This window comes from Hemitrygon akajei, unplaced genomic scaffold, assembly GCF_048418815.1.
Source record: "Hemitrygon akajei unplaced genomic scaffold, sHemAka1.3 Scf000036, whole genome shotgun sequence".
Taxonomy (NCBI): domain Eukaryota; kingdom Metazoa; phylum Chordata; class Chondrichthyes; order Myliobatiformes; family Dasyatidae; genus Hemitrygon; species Hemitrygon akajei.
This window is the reverse complement of record NW_027331922.1, coordinates 6,014,014-6,036,656: the sequence shown is the minus strand read 5'-3', so window position 1 is coordinate 6,036,656 and position 22,643 is coordinate 6,014,014. Positions and strand designations below refer to the sequence as shown.

Below are 22,643 nucleotides of genomic sequence, written 5' to 3'. Positions count from 1 at the left end.
GGGTTCAAAGGGATCTTGGGGTCCGAGTCCATAGGACGCAAACAGCAGCTGTGCAGGTTGACTCTGTGGTTAAGAAGGCGTATGCTGGATTGGTCTTCATCAATCGTGAAATTGAATTTAGGAGCCGAGCGGTAATGTTGCAGCTATAGGGACCATGGTCAGACCTTACTAAGGGAAGGATGTGGAAGCCATAGAAAGGGTGCAGAGAGAATTTATAAGAATGTAGCCTGGATTGTGGAGCATGTCTTATGAGAATAGGCTGAGTGAACTTGGCCTTTTCTCCTTGGAGCGACGGAGGATGAGTGGTGACCTGATAGAGGTTTATAAGATGATGAGAGGCATTGATCGTGTGGATAGTTAGAGGCATTTTCCCAGGGCGGAAATGGTTGCCACAAGAGGACAGAGGTTTAAAGTGCTGGGGAGTAGGTACTGAGGAGATGACAGGGGTTCGTTTGTTACTCAGAGTGGTGAGTGTGTGGAATTGCCTGCTAGCATCGCTGGTGGAGACGGATAGTATAGGGTCTTTTACGAGACTTCTGGATAGGTACATAGAAAAATAGAGGACCTTAGGTAAGCCCAGTAATGTCTAAGGTACGGACATTTTCGGCACAAAAATGTTAGCTGCAGGTTCTCTGTGTCTCTGTGTTTCTATGTTAAAGTCAGCGTACATTATGTCTCCCAATCAGTCCGTCAAATCAGATCTTCCTGTATCCCACACAATTCTACAGGGTAGACTACCAAGTGGAAAAAAGTAAATGCCTTATTGAGTTCCCTATTCACCACGTCCACTACCCTGCCCCCCTCACCATAACCCTGGCTGCTCACTCAAAATATAGAAACTGCTCGTCCTGTGACCGCAAGAAACTGCAGAACGCTGAGGACACATCTGAACACAGATCGGAAACCAGCCTGCACTCCTTGAACTCTGTCTGAACTCTGTCTCTGCCTGATGTCTCAATAACGCAGCCAGCTTCATCATAGAACCTCCACCAGTCACCCCGGACATTCTGTCTTCCACACCCCCCCCCCCCCATTGGCGGGAAGGTGCGAATGCATGCTTCACCTGGGCAAAGGACAGCTTCTACACCACTGTAATCAGACTATTGAACGGTCCCCTACTACAATAGGGTGTACTATTCACCTCATAATCTGCCTCTTCTTGACCCTTGCACCTTCTAGTCTGCCTGCAATTCTCTTTCTTTCTGTTACTGTGTCACTTTATTCTGTATTCAGTGATTGATTCAACCTGTTCTACTCCCATGAAGTACTCTCACTATATCTGGATGCAGCTGGCCTCCCCTGTCTGTGATGTATATGAATGATCTGAATAAAAATGCAGATAGGGGTGGGGGGGGGTGTTTTTAAGTTTGCAGATGATACGGATTTGGGCGGTATCGTTGATCTGCGAAGAATTCTGCGGAACATGGATCAGATTGTGATATGGGTTGGAGAAATGACGGATGAAGTTTAACCCAGATAAACCTAAAATCTTGCACCTTGTAGTTCAGATGCTAAGATAACACCATAGAAACCATAAGATTTAGGAGCAGAGCTAGGCAATTCCGCCCATCGAGTTTTCTTCGCCATTCTATCTTGGGCTGATCTACTTTATCCAGTCATCCCCATTCCCCTGCATTCACCCCATACCCTTTGATGCCCTGGCTTAGCAAAAACCTATCTATCTCTGTTTTAAATACACCCAATGACTTAGCCGCTCGCAGCAAAAAACAAAACAAAAAACAGAGATCTATCTCCCTCTGACTAAAGTAATTACTCCGCATCTCAGTTCTAAAAGGACCAGCTTCAATCCTGAAGTCGTGCCCTCTTGTCCTAGAGTCCCTTTCAATGGGTAATAAGTTCTCCATATCTAATCTGTTCAGGCCTTTTAACATTTGGAATGCCTCTATTTGATCCCCCCTCATTTTCCTGAACTTCAGGGAATACAGCCCAAGAGCTGCCGGACGTTCCTCATACGGTAACCCTTTCATTACTGGAATCATTCTCGTGAATCTTCAGTGAAACTTCTCCAAAGTCAATATATCCTTTCTAAAGTAACGAGCTCAAAACTCCACACAGAGGTGTATACTATACCACTGGAAATTAATGCCAACATTGCATTCGCCTTCTATTCAGTCGACAACCTGCAGGTTAATCTTTAGAGTATCTTGCATAAGGACTCCCAAATCTCTTTAAATTTCTACATTTTGAGTTCTCACCCAATCGAAATGAAAGCCTTCCCAATTATTGCTTCCACCACAGTGAATTACCATACACTTTCAAACATTATATTTCATTTGCCACTACTTTGGGCATTCCCCCCAAACTAAGTCTTTCTACAGGTTCTCTGCTTCCTCAACAGAACCTTTCGCAACCTATCTTTATATCATCGGCAAACTTTACAACAAATCCCATATTACCATAACCCAAATCATTGACATACATCGAAAGAAGTAACGGTCCCAACAGCGACCACTGTGGAACTCCAGTAGTTATCAACAACTTGCCATAATAGGATCCCTTTAGTCACACTCTGTTTTCTGCCGACCAGCCAATGCTCCGCCAACGCTAGTAACATCCCTGTAATTCCACGGGCTCTTATCTTGCTCAGCAGTCTCATGTGCGACACCTTGTCAAAGACCTTCTGAAGATATAGCCATTTTTTAAAGCCAAGATCCTGAACAGTGTTGATCACTAAAGGGATCTTTTCTTCCAATCTCATTGCTCATGGCCATGTTTTCTGATAGGGTTGTCAGGAAGGCGGATATCATGCTTCCAATTAACATGTGTGGCACTGAGTGCAAATTAGGAAGTTATGTTGCAACTTAAAACAATCTAACCGGGAAGAAACCCACCCGGTCACAGGTAGAATGCTCAAACTCTTTGCCGCCGTCGGTGGGAATTGAACCCGTTCTCTGGTACTGCAAACCACCAGCGTACCTACATCACCTCCTCTTGAAAGGAGCCACGAAACAAAGAAACTCAAATGAGTGGCAGAATCCCCACAACATGCTCATCCCCACAAAGCCGTCACAGACCCGATGAGAAAATAGTACAAAGCTTGCAAACAATCATACAACCACGAAGAGTAATAACACAACACTCTCTCATCAATTCTCGCTGGCTTCCTCAGTCCGTTTCCTTCTCTGTCCCAGTTTTTCCTCCCCTCTCTCTACACCTCTCTATCTGAATTTCGCTATCTCTCTCACACTTCTCCCACACTTTATCCCTCTTATTCTTCGCCACTCTCTCTCCCATTCCCTCCTTGTCCTCCCTCCGCCATTCTATTCCACGTTCCAGTCTCTCACCCTCGTTCCCTTCTTCCAACAATCCCTTCTCCCAGACTTTCCCGCTCACTTCTCCTTCATCAATTTCTCTCCCTGCCTGTCAGCCCTCTCTCTCCCTCTCACCTCCCTCCCTCTCCCACTCTCTACCCTTCTCTCTGTCCAGCATTCTCTACCGGTCTCTCTAGCTTCTGTTTCTCCCCCTCTCTCAGATTCTCTCTCTTTCGCTTTGAGACGGTCTGAACTCCACCTACTCTCTGCTAAAGCTTGGGACAACCGAACTTCGCATCGATGAGGATGAAGATCCTCCCATCGCCTTGCGGCCCGCAGAACTGTCAGTGGCTGCACAGGCAGGTCAGAGTTCTCACTAATGACATTACTCTGAAAGGGTCACGTGTTTTACGCGCAAGTGTTCAAGTTCTAATGCATCTGGTTCGACCTCTTCCTCTGGCAGCGCGTACCACAGACGGAGCGCTGTCCGGGTAAAAATAAATGTCACTCGGGTCCCCAGTTGCATCACCTTCTGCTATCACCTTATCCCTGAGCGCTCTGGCTCTCGATTCTCCAAACCTAGGGAAAAGTGACTCGGCGCGTTCACCCAGTATGTGCCCCAGGTACCACGTGGTTTTATACAACACTGTAAGGTCAACTCTGCGCTCCAATGTAGAAAGTCCCAACCTACCTGACTTATCTTCATACTTCAGTCACTCAGGACCCGGGAATATCCTCGTTAATCTCCTCTGCACTCTTTCCCGCTCAGTGGCATCTTATCTTGAGGATGACGAATGAAAAGGAGCACTGCACTCCAAGCGTAGCCTCACTGACGTCTTGTTCACTGCAGCGTGACCTCCTTACTCCTGTACTCATTGACCTGACTGATGAAGGGCAGCGCGTCAGACATCCTCTCCACGGCCTTGTCCATCTGAGACTCCACTTTCAGAGAACCGTGCACCTCTAGCCCTGGGTCCCTTTTTCCTACATCACTCCCCAGGATCATTGTCTACCTGTTACTAGAACTTCCAGGGAACCGTGTACCTGTACCTATGGGTCGCTCTGTTCCACAACACTTCCCAGCGTCCCTGTTTACCTGTAACATCTTCAGGGAACCGTGTACCTGTACTCCAGCTTCCTTCTGTTCTACGAAACTCAGCATGATCACTGTTTACCTGTGACTCCACTTTCCGTGAACCGCGGTTACTGTACACTTGGGACAATCTGTTCTACAAAACACCCTAGGGTCTCTGTCTGCCTGTGACACCACTTTCAGGCAACATTCTACCTTTACTCCTGGGTCCCTGTGGTCCGCAACATCCACAGGGTTCCTGTCTGTCTGTGACTCCCCTCTCAAGAACCGTGTATCTGTACCACTGGGCCTTCCCGTTCTACAACTCTACAAAGGGCCCCTGTCTACCTGTGACTCCACTTTCAGGGAACCGTGTACCTGTATCGCTGGGTCCTTCTGTTCTACAACATTCTCCAAGCTCTCTGACTAACTGTGACTTCAATTTCAGGGAACCGTGTCCATGTACCCCTGGTTCCCTCTGTTCTAAAACACTCCCCAGGGTCCCTGTCTACCCGTGACTCCACTTTCAGGGAACCGTGTCCCTGTACCCCTGGGTTCCTCCGTTCTAAAACATATCCCAAATTTCCTCTCGTTCACCATATAATTCTACGCTGTTTTTTGTCTCCCTGAAATACGATAGGTCAGACTAAATTCAGCGCACTTCCCCGACTAATCGAGATCCCACTGTAAGAAGAGACTTCCTGTACTATTTACCACACCACCGGCGTCAATGATGTCTGCAGGCTTACCAAGTGCATCTTATATATTCTGCTATAAATGGTCGATCAAAATATCTGGTCCTACCACCGATACCCCGCCAGTGACGGGCTTCCAGTCAGAGAAACGCACAGCATCCCTAAACCAAATCACCCATCCCTCCCTGCGTCGCACACCATCTCCCAGAGCCGGATACCATCTGTGAACTTGTTAAAATCTGTGAACATGACATCGACCATCCCGTCCTGATGACTCCTCCGCAATAAAATTGGGGACACAGTTCTCCTTGGGTTCCACAGCATCTTCAGACCAGTCTGCCATCTGAGCCCTTGCTAATAGCCTGTTCAAGCCTCTGTATGATACATCTGCTATCAATTCCCGGTCTGTCCTCCCAAGTCAAATCAGCCCAAATCTCCCTGGGTCTCATGTCACCTGTCATCTCCTTCCCCCTTCTCTCTTCTACTCTCCCTATCATTCCCTCTCCCGCCCAGTCTCAGCGCTCCATTCCTTCTCGGTTTCACCCTGCATTCCTCTCTCACATCTTCAAGAGTGATCTAGGATGTGGGATCTTGATACGGGACTTGTCAAGCTTCCATTCTGTCTATCAAACCGGACATATTAATCCTTCAAACTCCTCCGGGTCCACACCATTCTCTACAGTAGTCTACCATAGGGAAAATAATTAAGCGTCTTATTGACATCCCTGTTCAACATGTCTACTACCCTGTTCTCATGAAACGTCCTGGTTCCTCACTAAAAATATAAACACTGCTCCGCCCATGACCGCTGGAAACTGCAGAGCGTTGGGGAAATAGCTGAGCTCAGCTCCGAAACGAGTTTCCCCTCCATGAACTCTTTCTACACACACTGCTGCTCCGATAAAGCACCCAGCGTCATCACAGGTCCACGGATACGAGAATTGACAAGCGTCCATTGTAGCTATTAATCCGAACATATCAGTCAGTCAAATTCCCCTGGATCCCACACAATCACACAGAGTAGTCTACCAATTTAAAGACATTAAAAGTATTATCTTCTTCCCTATTAATAAGTTAATCAATAAATAAATATTTCATTTTCTTCTCTGCTCACCATGTCCACTGCCCTGTTCTCATGCAACGTCCTGGTTCCGCACTAAAAAGTATAATCACTGCTCCGCCACTGACCGCAGGAAACTGCAGAGCGTTGTGGAAAGAGCTGAGCCCAGCTCCGAAACCAGCCTCCCCTCCATGAACTCTTTCTACACGTACTCCCTCCGCAACGATCCGTCATGCACTCTGGGGTCATACACAGTGTAACGGTCTGTGAGTGGACTGTGTGGAAGGAATGGGAGGAGAGAGGAGGCCAGGGAAGAGGCGGTGAGATTGAAGATTACGGGAATGTTTGCCAGTGCTACTCCGGAGGTTTAAACTAGATTTGCGGGGGGAGGGGAACCACAGTGTTAGAGCCGATAGTGAGGTCGAGGCGTATAACGGTCATTCGAGAACTGCAAGTACAGTGTATGGACTAAAGCCAGATCTAACATGTAAAGAGGCTTTGAGGAAAGAGAAGCAGAATAAAGGGTGTAAAGGTAGTAAGGCAGAAGGGCTAAAGTGCATGTACTTCAATGCAAGAAACTTCAGGAACAAAGGCTTTTCCCTTCTCTCTGCTCAGTCGCTCTGTCCAGCATTCTCTACCCGTCTCCCGAGCTTCTGTTTCTGCCCCTCTCACATTATCTCTCTCTGTCTTTCAGACGACCTGAACTCCACCTACTCACTGATAAAGCTTGGGAAAACCGAAGTTCTCATCGATGAGGATGAAGATCCTTCCATCGCCGTGAGACCCGCAGAACTGTCAGTGGCTGCACAGGCAGGTCAGAGTTCACACTAATGACATCTCTCTGAAGGGGTCACGTGTTTTACGCGCAAGTATTCAAGCTTTAATGCATCTGGTTCGACCACTTCCTCTGACAACTCGTTCCACAGACGGAGAATTGTCTGGATAAAAAAAAAGAGATGTCCGTCTTGTCCCCAGTTAACATAGAAACAAAGAATATTACAGCACATTACAGGCCGTTCGGCCCACAGTGTTGTGCTGACACTCAGACCCTGCGTGCCATATAAACCCCCACCTTAAATTCCTCCACATACCTGTGGAGTAGTCTCTTAAACTTCACTAGTGTGTCTGTCTCCACCACTGACTCAGGTAGTGCATTCCACGTACCAACCACTCTCTGAGTGAAAAACCTTCCTCTAATATCCCCCTTGAACTTCCATCCCCTTAACCTAAAGCCATGTCCTCTTGTATTGAGCAGTGGTGCCCTGGGGAAGAGGCGCTGGCTGTTCACTCTGTCTATACCTCTTAATATCTTGTACACCACTATCACGTCTCCTCTTATCCTCCTTCTCTCCAGAGAGTAAAACCCTAGCTCCCTTAATCTCTGATCATAATGCATACTCTTTAAAGCAGGCAGCATCCTGGTAAATCCCCTCTGTACCCTTTCCAATGCTTTCACATCCTTCCTATAGTGAGGCGACCAGAACTGGACACAGTACTCCAAGTGTAGTCTAACCAGAGTTCTATAGAGCTTCATCAATACGTCGTGACTCTTGAAATCTATCCATCGACTTCTGAAAGCCAACACTCCATATGCTTATCTACCTGTGAGGTATCATTCAGGGTACTGTGGACATGTATCCCCAGATCTCTCTTCTCCTCCACACTACCAAGTATCCTGCCATTTACTTTGCACTCTGCCTTGGAGTTTGTCCTTCCAAATTGTACTACCTCACGCTTCTCCGGGTTGAACTCCATCTGCCACTGCTCAACCCACTTCTCCATCCTATCAATGTCTCTCTGCAATCTTCGACAATCCTCTGCACTATCTACAACACCACCAACCTTTGTGTCGTCTGCAAACTTGCCAACCCACCGTTCTAACCCCACATCCAGTTCGTTCATAAAAATCACGAAAAGTAGAGGTCCTAGAACAGATCCTTGTGGGACAGCACTAGACACAATCCTCCAATCTGAATGCACTCTGTCCACTACAACCCTCTGCCTTCTGCAGGCAAGCCAAATTTGAATCTACCTGGCCAAAACTCCCTGGATCCCATGCCTTCTGACTTTCAGAATAAGCTTACCATGTGGAGCCTTGTCAAATGCTTACTAAAATCCATGTAGATCACATCCACTGCACTACCCTCATCTATATGCCTGGGCACCTCCTCCAATAACTCTATCGGACAAGTTAGGCACGATCTGCCCTTCACAAAGCCATGCTGACTGTCCAGTTGCATCATCTACTGCTATCAAGGTATCCCTGAGCGCTTCGGTCCTGGATTATACAAGTCGTGAGAAAAAATGACTGTGTGCATTCACTTTGTCTGTGCCCCAAGTGGTCTTATACAACTCTGTATGATCACCTCTGCGTTCCGAGGCATAAAGTCCCAAACTGCTTGACTTAATTCCATTACTCAGTACGTGAACTATCCTCGTGCATCTCATCTGCGCTGTCGCTAGCTCAGTGGCATCTTATCCAGAGAAGGACGACGGCAATGGAACGCTCTTCTCAAAGGGTGGCTTCACTAACGTCTGGTACAATTCCAACGTGACCTCTCTATTCCTGTACTCATTGCCCTGACTGAAAAAGGGCGGCGCGACAGCGGTCTTCTTCACCGCCCTGTCTATCTGTGACTCCACTTTCAGGGAACCGTGTATCTATACCACTGGGTCCCTCTGTTCTACAACACTCCGCAGGATACCTGTCTATCTGTGAATCCACTTTTAGGACACTGTACCTCTAGCCCTGGTTACATACGTTCGATAACATTTCCCAAGTTTCCTCCTGTTGACCGTGTAAGTTTTACGCTGATGTTTATCCTCCTGAAATACGATAGCTCGAAATAAATTGCATGTGCTCCTGCTCGGCGATTTACCAGGCTAATAGAGATCCCTCTGTAAGAGATAACTGACTTCACTGTTTAAACCGCCATCAACGTTAATGTCGTCTGCAATCTTACCTACCGCGTACTGAATAATCTGCTATAAATGGTCGATCTAGTTGACAAAGATCACTGGTCCCATCACCAACCGCCCGTGAACAATGCTGGTGACGGGCTTCCAGCCCGAGAGATGGACTGCAACCCTAAACCTTGTATCCTGTTGCCGAGCCGGATCAGCCGGATCAACCATCACTCCACGTGTCGCACACCATCTCCCAGAGCGGTATACCATATGGGATCTTGTTAAAATCTACGTATGTTACATCCAGCCTCTCGAACTGCGCAGTCCTCCTCAATACAATTGTTCAAACAGATTTCCGTGGGTGCCACACCATCTCCAGATCAATCTACCTTGTTAATCGCCTTGTTTAAGCCTCTGTACGGTACATCTACTACCAATTCCTGGTCTGTTCTCCCCAGTTAAATCCGCCCGGCAAATGTACCTGTGTCTCACGCCACCCGTCATCTCCTTCCCCCTTCTCTCTTCTACTCTCCCTATCATTCCCTCTCCCGCCCAGTCTCACCGCTCCATTCCTTCTCGGTCTCTCGCTCATCTTCCAGAGCGATCTACCATCTGGGATCTTGATACGAGACTTGTCAAGCGTCCATTATAACTATCAATCGGATCATATCAATCCTTCAAACCCCTCTGGGTCCCCATACAGACACAGAGTAGTCTACCAAGTGCAAAAAAAAATGTTTTCTTCCCTGTTCACCATGCCCACTACCCTGTTCTCATGAAACGTACTGGTTCCTCACTAAAAATATAAACACAGCTCCGCCCATGTCTGCTGGAAACTGCAGAGCGTTGTGGAAAGAGCTGAGCCCAGCTCCGAAACCAGCCTCCCCACTATGAACTCTTTCTACACACACTACTGCTCCGATAAAGCACCCAGCGTCATCAAATGTCCCGGACATTCTGTCTTCTGCACCCTCCTATCGGTGGGAAAATGCGAAAGCATGTATCAGGATGCTCAAGGACAGCATCTGACAGTAATCAGACTATTGAACGGACCCCTAATACGATAAGATGTACTCTTGACATCAAACCAACATCTTCGCTGCTCTTGAACCTTATAGTCTGGCTACACTGCAATTTATCTGTAATTTTGATACTTTACTCTCCTTTCTGTGATTGAGTAATCTTGTTCCACTCCAATGAAGTGACCTGTATCTATGGATGTGGGTGGGATCTCTCCTGTCTGAGATGTATATCTGAATTACATCTAATTATCTGGATAGACGTTGTCTGATAACCAACAGTCAGCATGGATTTGTGCGTGCAAGTTCATGTTTGACAAATCTTAATGAATTTTTTTGGAAAAGTTACGAGGAAAGTTGACGAGGGTAAAGCGGTGGATGTTGTCTATATGAACTTCAGTCAGGCCTTTGACAAGGTTCCACACGAAAAGTTAGTTAGAAAGGTTTAATCGTTAGGTATTAATATTGAAGTAGTAAAATGGGTTCAACAGTGGCTGGATGGGCGATTCCAGAGAGTAGTGGTGGATAACTGTTTGTCAGGTTGGAGGCCGGTGAGTAGTGGTGTGCCTCAGGGATCTGTACTGGGTCCAATGTTGTTCGTCATATACATTATTCATGTGAATGATGGGGTGGTAAATTGGATTAGTAAGTATGCAGATGATACTAAGTTAGGTAGTGTTGTGGATAATGAAGCAGGTTTTCAAAGCTTGCAGAGGGATTTATGACAGTTAGAAAAGTGGGCTAAAAGATGGCAGCTGGAGTTTAATACTGTTAAGTGTGAGGAGCTACATGTTGGTAGGACTAATCAAAATAGGACATACATGGTAAATGGTAAGGCATTGCGGAATGCAGTAGAACAGAGTGATCTAGGAATAATGGTGCATAGTTCCCTGAAAGTGGAATCTCATGTGGATAGGGTTATGTATAAAGCTTTTTTGTATTCTGGCCTTTATAAATCAGAGCATTGAGTATAGGAGTTGGGATGTAATGTTAGAATTATACAAGGCATTGGCGAGGCCAGATTTCGAGTATTGTGTACAGCTCTGGTCACCGAACTATAGGAAAAATGTCAACAATATATGAGAGCACAGAGGAGATTTTCGAGAATGTTACCTGGCTTGCAGCACCTAAGTTACAAAGAGAGTTTGAACAAGTTAGGCCTTATTCAATGGAGCGTAGATGGTTGACGGTGAACTTGATAGAGGTATTTAAAATTATCAGGGGGACAGATAGGGTTGACGTGGATAGATTTTTTTTTCATTGAGAGTAGGGGAGATTCAAACAAGAGGACATGAGCTGAGAGTTTAGGGGCAAAGGTTTAGGGGGGGACCTTTTTACACAGGGAGCAGTAGCTGTGTGGAACGTGCTTCCAGTAGAAGTGGTGGAGCCACGTTCGATATTGTTATTAAAAAAATGGATAGGTATATGGATAGGAAAAGAATAGAAGGATATAGGATGAGTGCAGGCAGGTGGAAATAGGTGAGAGTAAGCGTTCGGCACGAACTAGAAGGGCCGAAATGGCCTGTTTCCCTGCAGTGGTTGTTATATGGTTATATGTATGAATGATCTGGATGAGAATGTAGATGGGTGGTTTGGTACGTTTGTAGCTGATACGTTGATGGGTGTTGTGGATCGCTAAGAGGGCCTGCATTCAATTCCGTAGGACATGGATCCGTTTCTGATATGTTGCACCTCGGTAGTCGAAATGTTCAGAGATAGCACCAAGATCATAAGAGTTACAGAGGGCATCATTCCCAAATGTGAAATGTCTAACACCAGAGGGAATGCATCCTGGACAGCATTGCTGTCCGAAGGGCCTGTTCCTGTGCTGTACTGGCTGGTCGACGATGCAGGATGTTTGAAACACACAAAGCCTTGTTAAATGTTCAAGTTGTCAAAAGTCTTGGCAGCAAACAACAGAGGTCCCAATGCGGATCCGTGGGTAACACCACCAGTCACGGACGTCCGCCGCCCTCTGGGTTCTGTGGACAAGCCAATACGGAAACTCAAATCAAACTACATTGTGGATCCCAGTCATCAAATCCTTGTGAATGGATCTCCCATGAGAGAGACTTTGTCAAAGGCCCGTCTGCAGTCAACTCTTTATCTCTCCATTGAACCGCGTGATCAACCCGGGATCCCTTTCCCATTCGACAGTGAAGGGTTCTGTCGTTAACTGTCTCCTGTCCCTATACATTTAACGCCCCAAAGGAAAATACCTTACACTTAGCTGAGCTTTGCCGTTTGCCATTTTTCACCCAGATCTACAACTGATACATACCCCACAGAATCTATTGGCGATCTTCTGCACTGTCGACAACATCACCAGTCTTTGAGTCTTCTGAGATTTTACAACCATCGTTCTCTATTTTCATACAGGACAACCACACCCATCACAAACACCAGATGGTCCGGTTGTAAATGTATAACATTTCCCACCATCTTTTTTTTTTTCTTTTTTTTTCCTCAAAATATATTTTATTTATTTTTTATTGGAAAAAAAAACAGTTTGGAATAGGCTCTTTCGGCCATTCTAGCCGCGCTGCCAAACAATTCTCCGGTTTATTCCTTTCCTAATGACTGTTAAATTTGCAATAACCAATTAACCGAACAACCGGTATGTCTTTGGACTGTGGGAGGAAACCGGAGCTCCAGGAGGAAATCCACTCGCTCATGGGGAGAAATTGGAAACTCCTTGCAGACAGCGGCGTGAATTAAACCCGGGTCGCTGGTACTGTCAAGCGCTGCGCTACGCAACACGTGTCCGTGCCGCCCTACTCCTTGCCAGCAGACACAAAGCAAAGAAGCACAATGGAGTCCACGAAAATCCGCACAAGTTAAACGCCACAAGACCGTCATATATCCTATGTGTGAAAAAACGAACAAAGCGGGCGAACAATAATACAGCTCATATTTTTTTTCTCCCCTCACTCCCCCTCTCTTTCCAACTCTTTCTCTGTCTCTCTCACACATCCCACTCCCCATTCACACAGAACATCGCTTCCTCTTATCACGCGGCCATTTCCCCTCCCCTTTCTCTTCTCGTATTCTCTCCCCGATTCTCTCACACTTTCCCGCCCATCGCTCCCCTCACATCATCCCCTGAATTCTCCTTCTGTTTATCTGAATGGTCTCTTCACAGGTCCCCATAAACAGGAGCCGAACGAGAACATCAGAAATAGACCGGACCGTAAGATCTGTGTACTCTGCCTAGTTACGTCCATCCTCTTCGCGATAGTGGTCGGGCTGTCGATCCATGGTGCGTCGAACGGACTCCGGTTGGAGTCAGACCGTAACCTAACAGAGTGGAATAAAACGTGATTGTAAAACCTCACAGTGACCCGGACTCGCCGCTGAACGTGTACCTCACCACGTACCTCACCTTGACACTGACACGTACCCTTCCGTGACACCGTGACACTATCACGCCCCTCACCGTGGAACTGAAACTACACTTCCTGGACCGGGACATAACTCCCACCCTGACACAGTTACGTCCATACCGTGACCCCGAAAAAGCAACACTGTATCCAGACGTCCAATTCCCCGTGCATTCCATGTGTCATAATCTTTTGGATAAGCCTCCCCTGAGAGCTCAGTCAAACACCCACGGCTCCAACTTAATCGATCACATTCCGGAGACGTGACAAAATCTCTGGAAACAGAGAGACGCTTGTCGGCCCTGGGAAGTCAAGGGATTTGGACTCTCAGCGATGAGGCTCAATGTAACTGAGATTGAGAGAGGGAGGGGGTGATCGTGGGGGATGGAGAGACCGCGGCTGGTGGGTGGAAGGGAGCCCCAGTGGGGCACGCGGCTGAATTCACCAACACAGTGAAAGAGAACATAGGAAATAGATCGAATCGTAGGATCTGCCTACTCCGGCTCTTTACGTTCGCCGTTATCGTGATTGTTTCCGGGTTCTCGACAAATGGTGAGCCGAACGGGATCAGAATGTAAATAAATTGTTATTGTAAAGCACCTCAGTGACAAAGACACGCCCTTAACAGTGACACTGAGGCATCACTCACTGTGACACCAACACGCTCCTCAACCTGACACGTCCAGCTCCGCACCGTGACAAAGACTCACACGTCACTGTAACATCCCTTACCGAGACAATATCACCCCTCAACATCGATGCACAACCTACATTGTACACCCCGTGACATCGACCCACACCTCAGCGTGACGCTGTCACACCCAACGTAGCCATGATATGCCTCTCACCGTGACACAGATACACCACTCTCCGTGGGACCAGCGCATCACAGACCATGACACAGATATCTACCCACCGGGACACCCCCACGCCCCTCACTCTGAGATTTCCCTCGCAGTGACATCGAGAAACACTTCATTATGTACCGCCTCAACTCTCGACAGTGCACCTAAACACCTATCACAGTCACACCGGCACCTTCCTCGGAGCAACTCGGACATGCCCCGCACGATACTGACGCTGACCCCCATTGTACCATCAACAAACCCTTCACCGGGACATTGATATACCCCTCAGCGTGACACAGACATGCCTCTCAATGTGGCGCCGACGCCTCTCACTGTGCCACCGGCACATCCTTCACTGTGACACCCTTCACCGTGACACTGACACAACACTCTCTGTGACCCGTTCGGTAGCGTGACGCCGACTCACGTGTCACTGTAAACGCTAAACATCCTTCACCATCTCTCTCAGTATCACAGATTCCTCAGTCTCAGATTACCTCCGACCGAAAATACCATGAGTTAAACTCAACCCTTCAGTCCACATGCGACCGAAACTACCAGCTCCTTCGGGAAGAGAATCGCGAGATGAACAGGACCCAGCGCCAATGTCGACGACAAGTCCATGAGTTAAACGCAACCCTTGAATCCACAATATCCGAGAATTCCCACCTGAATCTGTCCCAGAGAAACTGTCTCAACAATCTTTCTGCGCTCAACTCTAATCTGTCCGATCTTAAACAAATGCACAGCGATCTCCGTCAACAGTTCACTGAGATGGAAACGAAGTACAGATCTGTCAACGAAACCAAGGCTCAAATCTGTGAATTGTTGACCAGCAGAAGAGGTGAGGCATCATCCCCCTCTTTCACCCGCTCCTCATCACAGGGCAGGCATGGAGAGAGGAAGCGTCACTCTGTGCTTGATATCGGGATTGTGTGAAGAGATGGTATGGAGGGTGATTCACTCTGTGTTTGACCCGGTGAGTGTGTGATGGGGCTGCGCAGAGGAAGCTTCACTCTATCAGTGAATCCAGGAGCTTGTGATAGGACTTTGTGGAAGTGGATTCACTTTGTGTCTGACCTCCGGATTGTGAGACGTAACATTACAGCTTCACTCTATGTCTGACCCCGGGAATGTCTGATAGGACGGTATGGATCCAGCTTCACTCTGTTTCTGACAGTGGAATTGTGTGATGATACAGTGCCCAGAGAGATTCGCCCCATGTCTAACCCCTGAAGTGTGTTATAGCACCGTGGAGAGAGAGATTCACTCTGAATCCGGGAGAGTGTGACGGGACGGTGTAGCTGGGGCTTCACTCTGTGTCTGAATCCGGGAGTGAGTTATGGGACGTTGCAGAAGGGGCTTCACTCAGTGTCTGATCCCGGGAGCGTGTGATGAGATGGTGTGGAAGGAGTTTGGATTTTAAAAAAATGACTAAAAGGAAAAAAGCAGTGTGGAGTTGTGGAAGGAAAGTTTTCTGCCTGGAGGTCGGTGACTAGTGGAGTGCCGCAGGGATCTGCCCTTGGACCCCTGCTATTTGTTATTTTTATAAATGACCTGGATGTAGAGGTGGAAGGATGGGTGAGTAAGTTTGTGGATGACACGAAGATTGGAGGAGCTGTGGATGGAGCTGTATGTTGTCGAAGGTTACAAGAGGATATAGACAGGCGTTGGGCATAAAAATGGCAGATGGAGTTCAATCCGGACAAGTGTGAGGTGATATATTTTGGAAGGACAAACCAGACGACTGAGTACAGGATGAATTATCAATTACTTAAGAGTGTGGATGAACAAAGGGACCTTGGGGTTCAAATCCATACATCCCTCAAGGTCGCTGCACAGTTTGATAAGGTAATTAAGAAGGCCTATGGGTTGCTGGGCTTCATTGACAGGGGGATTGAGTTCAAGAGTAGAGAGCTCATGTTACAGCTGTACAAATCTCTGGTGTGACCGCACTCAGAGTATTGTGTTCAATTCTGGTCACCTCATTATAGGAACGATGTGGAAGCTATGGACAGGGTGCAGAGGAGATTTACCAGGATGTTGCCTGATTGGAGAACAAGTCATATGAAGCCAGGTTAGCAGAGCTGGGACTTTTCTCTTTGGAGCGTCGAAGAATAAGAGGGGAATTGATAGAAGTCTTCAAGATTATAAGAGACATAAATAGGGTGGTTAGTCAGTACCTGTTTCCCAGGGCACCAATAGAAAAAACACCAGAGGGCATAGGTACAAAATTAAGGGAGGGAAGTTTAGGGGAGACATCATGGGTAAGTTTATTTACACAGAGGGTTGTGATTGCCTGTAATGACTTGCCAGGGATTGTGGTGGAGGCTAAAACATTAGGGGCGTTTAAGAGCCTCTTGGACAGGCACATGAATGAAAGAAAAATGGAGGGTTATGTGATAGTGCTGGTTTAGTACATTTTTATGGATTATATGGGTCAGCACGACATGTAGGGCTGAAGGACCTGTACTGTGCTGTGGTGTTCTATGGTTTTATGGTTCTATGCAGTATCAAGGAGAAACTGACCCCGAAGGAGTGTGACTGGACGGCGTGCAGGAAATTTCACTACACGCCTGAACGCTGGAATTTGCGATGAGGCCATGGCGAAAGAGATTCACTCTGTGCCTGATCCCGCGAGTGGGTGATGAGACGGGGCGGACGGTGCACACTGTTTTTCACCCTGCTCGTGTGTCATGGGAGAGTGTAAAGAGCTTCAGTCCATCTCTTTCTCCGGGTGTCAGTAATCGGACGGTGCTAAAGGAGCTACACTGTGTCTGAACCCTGGAGTGTGAGATAGGACACTGTGACAGTGGCTAACTCATTAACTCTTGTGTCTCACTCTGGGGAGTGTGTGATGGGACGGTGCGGAGCGAGCTTCACTCTGTGTCTGTCCGCAAGAGCGCGTGGTTTAACAGGTTTAACAGTGGGCAGCGTGCAGTTTGAACCAATGTGTTTGTAATACGACTGTGGAGAGAGAGAGTGAGAGAGAGAGAGAGAGAGAGAGAGAGAGAGAGAGAGAGAGAGAGAGAGAGAGAGAGAGAGAGAGAGAGAGAGAGAGAGAGAGAGAGAGGAGAGAGAGAGACAGAGAGAGAGAGCGAGAGAGAGAGAGAGAGAGAGAGAGAGAGAGAGAGAGAGAGAGAGAGAGAGAGAGAGAGAGAGAGAGAGAGAGAGAGAGAGAGAGAGAGAGAGAGAGCTTCACTCTGTGTCTGACCCCAGCTAGTGTGTGATGGGACGGTGCGGAGGTAGGATCACACTATGTCTGGCCGGAGGAGTGCGGGATGGGACAGTGTGACTGCAGCGACACCTGCTGTCTGAATCAAGGATGGGACGTTGTGGAGGGAGATTGACATTTTCTGATCCCAGTCGGTGCAATGGGAGTTATGGACGGAGATTCACTGTCTTTTGTTCCTGATTTGTAGAGCTGACGTGCCCTCAGAACTGGATCGTAAACGAAAATCGATGTTATTTCATATCCTCCTTAGAGAAACCTTATGAAGGAGCGAGGGAACATTGTTCAAAATTTGATGCAAGTCTCCTCGAAATAAATTCAAAAGAGGAAGAGGTAAGTGATTCCCGGGGTCGAACATAGATTGAATCATTCCACACCCTCCCATCACACACACCCGGGGTCAGACACGGAGTGAATCCCCCTCCACACAGTCCCATCACACACTCCCGGGGTCAGACACAGAGTGAATCTCCCTCAACGTCATCCCCTCACACTCTCCCGGGGTCAGACACAGCGCGAATCTCCCTCCACACCGTCCCATCACACACTCCCGGGGTCAGACACAGAGTGAAGCTCACTCCACGTCATCCCCTCACACACTCCCGGGGTCAGCCACAGCGCGAATCTCCCTCCACACCGTCCCATCACACAAATGCAGGGTGAGACACAGAGTGAGGTTTACCGTCGCTTCAATCATTCCTTTGTTCAGCCACAGAGGGAACCTCCACTATCCCATCACACGCTAACAGCATCAGACACAGAGTGGATTCCACACCACACCGTCCCATCACCAAAATCCCCGTGAAGAGGCATTGTTTGAAGCTCCCTCCACATTGGCCCATGACAGCCTGCCAGTGTCAGGCAGAGAGTGAATCTCCCTCTACACAATATCCTCGCACAGACACTGGGGCACATGCAGTGTGAAAATCCCACCACACCTTCCCATCACACTCCGTCCCATCTCACGCTGCCGGAGTGAGACACAGAGTGAAGATCCCGTACAAACACGCTGAATGAACTCAGCAGGTCGGGCAACATCCGCGGAAACCAGCAGTCAACGTTTCCGGCCGATACCCTTCGTCAGGACTGAAGGGGGAGGGGGCAGGGACCCTGTAAAGAAGGTGGGGGGGGGAGGGTTGGAAGCAGCCAGGTGAATAACCAATCAGAGGAAAGATCAAGGGGTGGCGGATGGGAAGCAGCGAGGGGATAGGCAGGATCGGTGAAGAAGGAATATAAGAGGAAAGCACTATGAGTAGTAGAAGACAGAACCCTGAGAGAGGTGATAGGCAGTTTGTAGAGGAGGCAGAGTGAAAGTGGGATGGTAGAAGGGAGAGGGGGGTATTACCAGAAGTTGGAGAATTCGATGTTCATACCAAGGGGCTGGAGATTACCCAGACGGTATATGAGGTGTTGCTCCTCCAGCCTGAGTTTGGCCTCATCATGGCAGTAGAGGAAGCCATGTATGGTCACGTCCGAAAGGGAATGTGAAGGGGAGTTGAAGTCGGGGGCAAATGGGAGATCCTGTCTATTGTGACGGACGGAGCGGAGGTCCTCGACGAAGCGATCCGCCAATCTGCGTCGGGTCTCGCCGATGTAGAGAAGGCCGCACCGGGAGCACCGGATGCAATAGACGACTCCAGCAGACTTGCAGGTGAAGTGTTGCCTCACCTGGAAGGACTGTTTGGGGCCCTGAGTGTAGCTCAGTTGCTGTGACAGGTGTAGCATTTCCTCTTGCAGGGATAATTGCCAGGTGGGAGACCTAAGGGGAGGGACGTGTGGACCAGGTAGTCGCAGAGGCAATGATCCCTGCGAAAAGCGGAGAGGGGTAGGGGGGGAAATATGTGCTTAGTGGCGGGGTCCTGTTGAAGGTGGCGGAAGTTGCTGAGGATATGCTGGATCCGGAGGCTGGTGGGTTGGTAGGTGAGGACAAGGGAAACACGGTTCCTGTTGTGGTGACGGGATGATGGAGTGAGGGCTGAAGTGCGGGAAATGGAGGAGATGCGGGTGAGGACATCATTGATGGCGGCAGAAGGGAAACCACGATTCTTAAAGAAAGAGGATATTTGGGATGTCCTGCAACGGAAAGATTCATCCTGGGAGCGGATGCGGCGGATTCGGAGGACCTTGGAATAGGGAGTAGCATTTTTACATTTAGAAGGGTGGGAAGAGGTATAATCAAGATAGTTATGGGAGGCCGTGGGTATATAGAAGATGTCAGTGGAGAGTCTGTCTCCAGAGATGGAGACCGATAGATTGAGAAAGGGGAGAGAATTGTCCGAGATGGACCAAGTGAATCTGAGGGCTGGCTGAAAGTTAAAGGCAAAGTTGATGAAATTGACGAGCAGCACCCATGTAGCGAAGGAAAAGTTGGGGAGATTTGGAACACCGACTGAAGATCAGGCATAGCTGGGGCCCAGGCGAGTGCCCATAGCTACACCCTTGGTCTGAATAAAGTGGGATTAGCCAACATCGAAGTGATTCAGGGTGGTACCAGTTCCGCCAACCGGAGGAGGGTGGTAGTGCTGGGGAACTGGTGAGGTCTATTGTGAAGCTTCGGTCCCGCTATCCGCTCGCACACTTCTGGTTTCTGACAGTGCATGAAACTCTTATAGCGATCCGTCACACTGTCCCTGGGATGTACCCTGAGTGAAACTCTCTCCATACCGTTCGATCACACGCTCCCGGGTTCATGCAGCGTGAATCTTTCACTGCACCTTCGCATTACACACTCCCGAGGGCAGACAGAAAGTGACGCTACCTTTGCACCATCCCATTACACGCTTCAGGGTTCATTCGCAGAGTGAATCTCGCTCCACAACGCCCCCTCATGCACTTGAGGGATCAGACACAGAGTGAAGCTTCCCCACTTCCTCTACATCCTCCCATCACACTCTCCTTGGATCAGACACAGAGTGAATCTCCCTTCACACCGTCCCATCACACTTTCCCGGGGTCAGACGCAGTGTGAAGCTCCCTCCACAGCGTCCTATCACACACTCCCGGGGTCAGACACAGAGTGAATCTCCCTCCACACCGTCCCATCACACACTCACGGGGTCAGACACAGAGTGAATCTCCCTTCACACCGTCCCATCACACACTCACGGGGTCAGACACAGAGTGAATCTCCCTTCACACCGTCCCATCACACTCTCCCGGGTCAGACACAGAGTGAATCTCACTCCACACCGTCACATCACACACTCCAGGGGTCAGACACAGAGTGAATCTGCCTCTCTTTCTGCACCAACACACGTCACACTCCCAGATTCAGTCATTAAGGGAGACTCCTTCTTAACATTAATTAAATCAATATAATTTCGTAGAATTCTGTTTCAAACGCTCTCGCCCATCAAAACAGAGCATACTGGATTGGAAAATGCGAAGGCAGGTGAGTTTCCGTTTGTTACTGGTCTATGGCATGGGACTGGGTCAGTGGGATTCGTTTGGAGACCGACTGGGGCTGTGGGAAGTGAGGGGCTCACGATTGTAGACTTGATTCTGACACGGGGCTGTGGGGGAACGTGCGGGGCAATGGCGTTAGTATTGAGAACGATACGGGTCTGTGACGACAAAGTGGGTCGGGGGATTAGTTTAAGTTCGACACGGGGCTGTGTGGTTAGGGCGCTGCAGTGGAATTAGTTTGGTGACTCTGTCGGGTGTCATCCTGGAGCAATGCTGACCCTGTTGAATTTGTTTAACATTCTTTGTTAGGGAAGCGGCTTCTAGACTTATGTACAAAAATGCCAATGGAACGTCCGTCTGCGGTACCTGCGACTCGGAACTATGGAGGAGCCATTGCAATGGTCAACACCGTTTCATCTGCATGAAGTCTGCCGATATGTTCACGGATATTCCTGAAAAGGTTCAGGATCTCTGTTAACAATCCGGAGGGCCAACGTGAATCACATTGCAATCCGTTTTCCTCCCCTGTCTTTTTTCCCTTGTCTTATCAGATTCAGATTCAGATTCTGTTTATTGTCATTTAGAAACCACAAATGCAATGCAGTTAAAAAATGAGACAACGTTCCTCCAGAATGATATCAAAAAGGCATATGTCAAAACAGACTGCACTAGAAAATCCACACAAGGTTTGCCAATCCCCAATCCAGAGTCCGGAGAGGCTGCTGCGTATTAATATCGCGCTACCGTCTTAGCGCGTTCCCCGGAAAGGAGCTCCAAATCCACCAGACAAACAAGACCAAAAACTAAAGCGAAAAGACCTGCACAAAACGACATAGTTACAACAGTTCAAACAATAGCATAATTGATAAAATACATACTATGGGCACAGTAAAAAATAGTCCAAAGATGTTAAAGGACTATAAGTTCAAAATAAATCAACACACAGTTTCCACAAGTCCCCAGGGTCCCGACAGACTCGACGTCCCACTCCAGCGGCAGAAGGGAATACTCCCACTATGGACTTCCACCTCATCCTCAAATTCCCTCTTCATCCACTCTGTCCATCCCCCAACCACTCTCCTCCACTACTTGCATCCCATTCCCCCAACACTCTCCTACATTCCTCTTTCCCCATCAATCTCCTTCTTTCTCGCCATCTCTCCCAAACTCCTCTCTCTCTCACCCCCGCACAGTTATCCTACTCTTTTACCTCTCTCTCTCTTCGCCATCCACTCTCACCCACTCCTGTGTACTCTGGTTCACAGATTCCTGATACTGGGGTAAAAAACTCTGCGCATTCACTCTATCTATAACCCTCGGGGTTTTACACACCTCTATAATGTCACCCGTGCTCCCCAAATAATTAGTTCCTCACGGTAGCCCGGTCTCCACAACTCAGCCACTCAAATCCCGGCAACATCCTCGTAAATCTCCCTCTGCACTCTTTCCAGTTCATCTCTCCTACAGCAGGGCGACCAGAACCGAACACAGTACTCCAAGTGTGGCATCCCCGATGTCTTGTACAACTGCAATGTGACCTCCCGACTGCTGTACTCAGTGAAGACCAGCGTGCCACATGTCCTGTCCATCTGTATCGCGTGTTTGCCACGGGAATCACCATCTGATTTATTGTCTGTGACTTATACCACCCGAGAGTTGATAATTTGAACAATCATTACTGCGCAAAGATGTAACTTTAATGTAAGTTCCAAAAACAAATAAATACAGCAAATAGGGGAATATCGAGGGTGCT

General features: G+C 48.2%; 1 protein-coding gene across 1 annotated transcript; it reads left to right on the top strand.

Annotated features, from left to right (window-relative positions):
• The first annotated feature begins 2,867 nt into the window (after positions 1-2,867).
• LOC140720094 (uncharacterized) lies at positions 2,868-21,544 on the top strand. The gene is made up of 7 exons (XM_073034992.1): positions 2,868-2,892; positions 3,516-3,635; positions 6,794-6,913; positions 14,723-15,097; positions 17,676-17,818; positions 20,812-20,876; positions 21,200-21,544. The coding sequence occupies exons 1-7, from the start codon at positions 2,868-2,870 to the stop codon at positions 21,366-21,368; spliced, it is 1,017 nt and encodes a 338-aa protein (XP_072891093.1). The 3' UTR covers positions 21,369-21,544.
• The last annotated feature ends 1,099 nt before the right edge of the window (positions 21,545-22,643 follow it).

Excerpts from the sequence above, each read along its gene's own strand:
- LOC140720094 (XM_073034992.1), top strand. The coding sequence starts at position 2,868 with ATGCTCAAACTCTTTGCCGCCGTCG. Across the intron at positions 3,636-6,793 it reads GTCAGTGGCTGCACAGGCAG|ACGACCTGAACTCCACCTAC; the intron begins GTCAGAGTTCTC and ends TCTGTCTTTCAG. Across the intron at positions 15,098-17,675 it reads ATTGTTGACCAGCAGAAGAG|AGCTGACGTGCCCTCAGAAC; the intron begins GTGAGGCATCAT and ends CCTGATTTGTAG.